The sequence below is a fragment of the Priapulus caudatus genome, unplaced genomic scaffold (assembly GCF_000485595.1).
Source record: "Priapulus caudatus unplaced genomic scaffold, Priapulus_caudatus-5.0.1 Scaffold644, whole genome shotgun sequence".
NCBI lineage: Eukaryota > Metazoa > Priapulida > Priapulimorpha > Priapulimorphida > Priapulidae > Priapulus > Priapulus caudatus.
In genome coordinates, this window is record NW_014577705.1 from 37983 (window position 1) to 45774 (window position 7792).

Here is a 7792-nt window from a genome sequence, read left to right on the forward strand (position 1 = left end):
TTTTTGATAATTATCTAGCTGTACGGGGGCTGTATGTTCTAATTGCACTCGCATTTGTGTTTTTTGTTAAATAGCCAACTCTTTGATAATTATCTAAACAAACAATCAACTAATCAAAAATGTACCTTAGCTGTGGCTACGGGCCAGGCTCTAAATAACTAGTAGCAATTTTCCATTTACAACGTGTAGATACAGGGTAAAGGTCTATCATAAAGGTCTAATATTAATAAAACATCGATATTCTATAGGATATCAGGAGTGATTAAACATTATTTTTACTCACTGCGCGCCGAGGTTATAATGTGGAATAATGTATACCGTTTTACGCCGTTGGTCGGCGCTAGTATCGCTCGTGAACTGTTTGTAGCAGAGTAAGTCATATATGCTAGAGTACCTACATAAAGAGCAGAGTCTAGTCTGCAGAGTTTATGGCAGAGGATAGGCCTACATCATACATGTTAATTTAATTTAACTGAGTTAATTTAACTGAGTATACAGTTAATTTAATTGTAGACTTATAACAGGAGATGTTTTCTCATTTATTCGCCACGCTACCACTAATTAACTCCTTACCCTTACTCGGCCTTAGCACTACAATGCCAGGGCCATCCTACTTACGAAAATGAGGGTGCATGGTCACTGCCAGTGACGCTGAGAGGGTCTATGTCCACCAGGGTACTGCCGGAACGTATCCTGGGTACGGTCCGGTATACCGGAACGTACCCTGGTATACTATCTAATATGCCGGACCGTACCTCGCCTACTCCACTAACGAGTCTAGGGAGTCGCCTACGCCTACTCCGTAACCCTAACCCTAACCCTAGCCATATCAAACCCATATCAAACCCACTTGATTATACTCAAACCCATATCAAATAGTTACCAGGGTACGTTCCGGCAGTACCCTGGGGACATATAGACCCTATGAGCGCCAGTGACAGTGTTTCACATCTTGAGTTTTATGTCCTGGAATACTCAATTATTCAATACTGGAGATTGAGGGCCTGCGTCAATATGCGAACATTCAGAGAGACATGATACAAGATTGCGTGGCACAGCTTTGCTGTTGATCCTGAGCGCTGCGCCCAAGAATTTCAGCAGCAATGTCATTTATGGACAGATAAGGGAGGGTAGGTATATATAGAGGGCTAGGGCCTATACCAATTCCAAATTGGAGTCATTTGTGCATGTCATAAGCATTGCAAATACACATGAACTCAAACAGTTCAGAAACATGTGCATCAAGTTGTGATTACGCAGCATTGACTGTGTCAAGAATGTCACAAGTAAATAGCTGGAAATTAAGGCATGTTCATTAGGCATGCCGGGAGGTTTATGGGATGTTGCAAAATTGGATTGAACTTTGAAGTCATGTCAGACCTGACATACAATAAAGGCCTGGGAAGAACCCAGTATATGTGTGTGTGCGTGTGCGTGTGTGCGTGAGTGCGTGCGTGCGTAGGCTACTTGTGCGCATTTGCATGTGCGTGCGTGCGTGTGTAGGTCTACTGACAACAACAATAACAAACATATATCAACAACACTTGACATGATTCTGACCACAGATTTAGTTATTATGTAGTTTTTTAGGTATCACAGACTGATAATGTCACGGGAGAAAATAAGCGAAACATTCAAACAACACTGTTTGTACTATTGAGAATTTTTAATAATTATATAGTAATATCTCGCATTACATATTCCAGTAAAAATGTTTATAAAGCAAAGTTACATAATGTAAAACACGTTTTCATATTGACTTGTCCAGTTGGGTAACTGTCAACTAAGCATGGAAACTAACCTTCCCTGGACAATGTATAGCTACACTTGGTTAATCCAATGCATTCTCCATAAGGTCATGTGACAGTTTTGTTTATTTAGGAATACAGGATTGACTGATTTGGTCGATTGCTCACTAATGATTTTAAGTTAACCAAGCTATTGACTCAGTTTCAGTCATTGAAGCCCGGATTCTTCTCTTGCCATGGCAACCTCAAGGCTTGCTACAACTACTGCTGTTAGATTACCACCTCTACCAACAATAAGTGACCTAGTCAGGTTATACCGACTTCGGGCTCAAAAGCAGCTATCACAAAACTTTCTCATGGATATGAATCTCACTGACAAAATTGTTAAAGCAGCAGGCCCACTGAAGAACGGGTAATTATGACATTAAAAACCAATTTTCATCATTCGAGTAATGATAAAATTTGCATGTTTCTTATGGGATAACTACCTGATGCTATGCCGCCGGAGATTCATTGGTGCAAAGTATTAACGTACTGTGTTATTGTGCTATTTCATTTAGTGTATTGCTCTCCTATACAGGTACGTGTGTGAGGTTGGTCCGGGTCCTGGTGGCATCACAAGGTCCATTCTGAAGGTGGGGGCCAAGCTATGCGTGGTCGTTGAGAAGGATAGACGCTTCTTGCCTGGTTTGCAGGTAATTATCTGCTGCATTCTAAACACGTCGCTTACATCTTATAGCTGTGATAGATCATAGGTGCTGTTTCTATAACCGATAACTTTTTCAGCAATGATACTTTATGAATGAGAGAGAGAGAGAGAAAGAAAGAAATTTGTTTCATTTCAGTTCTACATCGTAGATGTGTGTTGATTGCAGGACGACGATCCAAGATGATTCTATATTCGTAAATTATTCTAGGTTAACTATGAGCCTGCATAACTGATTGTTGTTGTTGTTGTTGTTGTTGTTGTTGTTGTGATTGTTGTAATAATGATTTGTTTGGAGTTTGGGTTGAGTTAACACGTGCTCGATGCAGCGAGACAACCTCGATCTGTAACCCGTGAGATGTCCCGCTCTGCATTAATGTTTCTGTATTCTTGGCTGCGTGTTGCAGTTGCTGGGGGACAGCGTGGAGGGACGGCTTCGTATAATTCACGGTGACATGCTACGCTACTCTGGCGAAAACCTGTTTCCAGCTAACAGCATCACGGAGTGGAACTCCGATCCGCCGAACGTACATCTTATTGGAAATTTGCCGTTCAATGTATCGCTGCCGCTGTTGGTACAATGGCTACACCACATGTCAAATCACACAGGTGAGTAATGTGGCATGGCAGGTGTTTGTCTTGTTGTGATCATCGGATGCCAATTCATATGTGAATCTCATCATCAGGGGGTTGAAATTCAGCAAACTTTTCCTTGGAAAGAGTGAATACGTGATAAACATCTTCTTTTCCAACTTTTACACTAGAAAAATGTATAGTTACTTGTAATTTTCCGGGAACAGACCTTCTTGTCCCAGAAACGAAGAAATTCTTCAATTTTGACCTGTGCTCATTAGCGTGGTGATGCAACATGTTAATTTTACAATAACCGAGGTATACTAGTGTTACCCAGCGTCTGATTTGCACTGTCTCAGATTAAGGCCCTTATTAACAGATATTGCTAAGCATTGCCATTGTATGCTTTTTGCCATTTGTATTGATATTATTTGATTCCATAGTATTGTGTTTTATTATATTGTATTGCATTGCATTGTATTGCATTGCATTGGATTGTAGTGTAGTGTATTGTATTGTATTGTAGTGTATTGTAGTATAGTGTAGTGTATTGTAGTGTAGTGTAGTGTAGTGTATTGTATTGTAGTGATGTATTGTATTGTAGTGTAGTGTAGTGTAGTGTAGTTGTATTGTATTGCATTGCATTGTAGTGTAGTGTAGTGTATTGTATTGTATTGTAGTGTATTTGGTGTTTATTTCTAGGTCCATTCACATATGGTAGAACGAAAATGACACTCACCTTCCAGAAAGAAGTTGCGCAGAGGATTGTTGCTCAAATTAATGAACCAAACCGATGCCGCCTGTCTGTCATGTGTCAGTATCTGTGTTATGTCAAACACAGGTTCACAATACCTGGTGAGTGTGCTTCACAACAGTATCCTACATGTACATGCACGTGCAACAATTTTGCATCAAGTGCCACGTAACAGGCTAGAAGCATCACACCAATTCACCGAATGTGTGTCTTATAGGAAATTTACTGTTTAATGTATCGCTGCCTTGATGTAATCATGGGTGTGTTATGTATTACTTCATGTAATATCATGTGACTGCACGAGAGCCCCCTTTACTGCAATATATCTGAATGGCTGTGTATGTTCACACGCTTTTATTTCTACAGGTAAGGCATTCGTTCCAAAGCCAGATGTTGACGTGGGTGTTGTTCACCTTGTTCCACGCATTCATCCAAGGATCGCTCACCCCTTCAAGATGGTGGAGAAGGTTGTACGCTCGGTGTTTCACTTCCGGCAGAAGAAATGCAAGCGAGGGATAGCGTAAGACAGGATTTCAGAGGGCCGTTGTATTGTGTCACTCAATTTCATGTTATAGAATAATAATTAAAAATGTGTGAGTTAGCATCTGTATGTCATGTAGTTATAATCGACCTAGGCTATATATATATAGATGGATAGATATATAATAGCTCGTATAGCTCCATTTTTTGCTTAGAGATGGCAGCACGATGCAATTTAGATAAGAGTGCTGTTTCTGTCCTGTTTAATCGAGTCTCTTTTTAGGATTCTCTTTCCACGGGAGCGCACCGACCTTGTGGAAGAAGTGAGCAGGTACTCCGGGATTGATCCTACTTCCCGTCCATTCCAGCTCACCGTGGAAGAGTACGCACGCATCTGTGACGTGTATGCGAACATTTGCTCGCGAGAGCCAGGAATTTACGAATACGAGTACAGATGACAGCATCATGGACAGTCATGCTGATGTACCCGGCAGTTTTACTCAGCATTATGTAGTCGATTGGCTAGCAGGCAATGTGCCATGCAGGACCCAGTCAAGTTGCCAATATTAGTCTCAGACTAAGAGGCAATGTGCCATGTAGGACCCAGGCAATGTGCTATGCAGGATGCAGTCAAGTTGCCAATATTAGTCCGAGACTATCAGGCAATGTGCCATGTAGGACCATGTCAAGTTGCCAACGTTTGTCTCAGACTAGCAGTCCAGTTGGCAATGTTAGTGTGGCACTAGTGCTATCAGACGGTGGCATAACATCAGTTGACCATGGCTAAGGCACTTAGTTGAATTGTGCACAAGCATAGAGCGTGACCATGGATAGGTGCTCACTCAGCTGAACTGTAAATAGCATTACCAATAGTTAGAGCAAACTTGGCTGACATCGCAGGTGTGCTTGTTGACAGCATCTTCTTACCTTTGAACGTTTTACAGCTCATAAGGTATAATACTTGGTGAAGTAGAGAGAGTCTGCAAATGTTTCTTTTTATATCCGTACTGCAGTGCATTTGGTCATTAATACAGAATCGTGGTTTTACTTAAAGACTGTTTTCTGCTGGTAATTGACTGTTGCAATGACTGTAGATTATGGTCCTTGTCAAGAAATGTTGAAAAACGCATGAAATGGAATGAAATCAAGATAACAATGGAAATCTTTTACAACTGGGTTCAGTATTGATACTAAAATATTTTCTTAAATAAAATTTTTTGATACAGAATATTTATAACAATATACATACAGTACATACGTACATAATATAACTTAGATTCTCAATGGCTAAATTGTGTTTGTATGGTAAAGTAATATCCACACACATGAACAGATTTATGAATTGGAAGGAAGTGCCTGAAGCGTGAATGTAAATTAAATGTAATATTTACAAGTCGGTAGAATTCAAAAGTGTATTCTGCCACAAAATGAACAGAATGCTACATGTTTTTGATCGCAAGGAAAGCAGAACTTTCACGAGAGGAAAATACAAAGATGGGAAGGCCAGTATTATAACTACATTGCCCGCTATTAATAGTAACCAACTTGAACACTATTGATGGATTAAATGGTGCTTATCATAAACAGTGTTACAGGGTGCGAAATTAATGCGAGTCCGGAGTCAAATACTCCCTGATTTACTGTAGGACTCCCTGATTTGACATATGCTGGAGTCCGTGTGACTCCCTGAAAATTCTGCCATTCTAACTAGTTCATTCCAGAGCACGGCCTCGCGGAATTACCGTATTTTCCCAGTAAAAGTCCAAAGAAAATTTGGCAGACGTGCAACTGCATGAATCTTAAAAATAAGCACATGCGTTATTGTTAACATCTTTAATTTTGAACTTCAGACTGCGGACTCCCTCTTTTTGAGGGTAGGGTGGACTCCCGCTTTCAAAAGTTAATTTCTACCCCTGGTGTTAAAGGAACTTGTGTGACTCGCTATCACAAGTCCGCATGAAGCTACCCGTTAACATCATCTAATCCTACTGCATTATATAATTGTTGCTAAATCGTTTTAGTAGTCTAGTTCAAAGTCAACTGTATTATATATAGTCTGCTATCATTGCTATATAACCAGCAACATGAGGCGTACAAGATGCATTGTCAAGTATGACCTACAACTACTAGTGTTTAACAACCGATTGCCATTCTCGTGTCTGTTGAGCATATATATATATATATAAAATATATACATATTAAATCACGTGAAGAATTAGTTTCAACACTTCTAAAACACCAAGTGTGATTATTTGAGATGAGATGAAACTGAGTCTGGTTACTCTGTAGTAGACCCGGGCTGCATGCTAGCTGGCAGTAGTGAGTTTGATATTGTGACACTGCCAGCAACATGCCATGTGTGGACCGGCTGCGCTTGCACTGCGAAATTGAGAAAGAAGAGAACAGTAGAAGGACATAAGATGAGGGAAGTGGCAGCAGGAGAGGAAACGATAGACGACAGATAGGACGGTATTATTTAGATAGCGAGACATGCTGGGTGTTTGCAGATCGCACTTATGGAGCATTTGTGTTCCATCACATTACCTTGCGTGCGGAAAGAGCTCTACAGTGGGGCTTCCGTATGCATGACAACTCTACAGAACCCCGTATCACGCATCGAGTGCACACGTTCACAAAACCAAATGCCTCCAAAAACATCAACGCCATCGCCCGCGTGCAGAACGTCGCAGTCCTATCATATGATGCTCACTGAAATTGCCAACTACAGTCAACCCTGTGATATATAGGAGGCTAGGAGCCATCTCTACGCATCAGTCACTTGTCCATAGAGCCAATTTCGGCATTTCCCTTGAGCGGCTGGATTACAGTGAAACCACCTATAGAATGGCAACCTGTCCATAAATAGGCTGCTTTTGCTGTGCCCTTTCAGTGGCCGTTATACACGGTTTTGACTTTACGACTGTACGTTCGAGTGAACGATGGCAGACGTTTCAGTTCACACACACACGCACATGGCACTGGCGAACAGTGCCTGACAAATACCATGCAGAACACGTGCTGGCACTTCTTTAAGTTCATATAATTAGGAGTGAATAATAATAGATATATTATCTATCACTCCTGATATATATATATATATATATATATATATATATATATATAATGTATGACTATATATAATATTTAGTACTTGCATCACAGCAATACGTACAATAGTAAGCATTACCTACATGTGCCAAATATAGTATAAGACAGATGTAGTATTGAAGGTAATTTCATACTTCTAAAATTACTGTAATAATGTACCTATGGATTTGATCCAGGTAAAAACCACCCAGAAAACAGAATTTGCAGTAACACAAACTACACAAGCAACTCCCCTAGTTACAATATATCTGCTGATGTGGCATAGAACATAGTTGCTACTATGCCCATTCTTACTCCTACAACGTATAGCTGCCTAGAGTTCTAAAAATGTTTTTTTTTTAGAGAAAAAATGGCCATCCGCTCTATACAAGTTAATTACATTTAAATTGTATAGACATGCGATGGGAGAAACTGCATCATGAT

General features: G+C 40.3%; 1 protein-coding gene across 1 annotated transcript; it reads left to right on the forward strand.

Annotated features, from left to right (window-relative positions):
• Positions 1-976: 976 nt before the first annotated feature.
• Positions 977-5314, forward strand: LOC106812410 (dimethyladenosine transferase 1, mitochondrial-like). The gene is made up of 7 exons (XM_014816284.1): positions 977-1130; positions 1951-2160; positions 2329-2443; positions 2862-3063; positions 3730-3882; positions 4148-4301; positions 4545-5314. The coding sequence occupies exons 2-7, from the start codon at positions 1985-1987 to the stop codon at positions 4717-4719; spliced, it is 975 nt and encodes a 324-aa protein (XP_014671770.1). The 5' UTR covers positions 977-1130; positions 1951-1984; the 3' UTR covers positions 4720-5314.
• Positions 5315-7792: the final 2478 nt, after the last annotated feature.

Excerpts from the sequence above, each read along its gene's own strand:
- LOC106812410 (XM_014816284.1), top strand. The coding sequence starts at position 1,985 with ATGGCAACCTCAAGGCTTGCTACAACTACTGCTGTTAGATTACCACCT. Across the intron at positions 3,064-3,729 it reads CCACATGTCAAATCACACAG|GTCCATTCACATATGGTAGA; the intron begins GTGAGTAATGTG and ends GTTTATTTCTAG. Across the intron at positions 3,883-4,147 it reads ACACAGGTTCACAATACCTG|GTAAGGCATTCGTTCCAAAG; the intron begins GTGAGTGTGCTT and ends TTATTTCTACAG.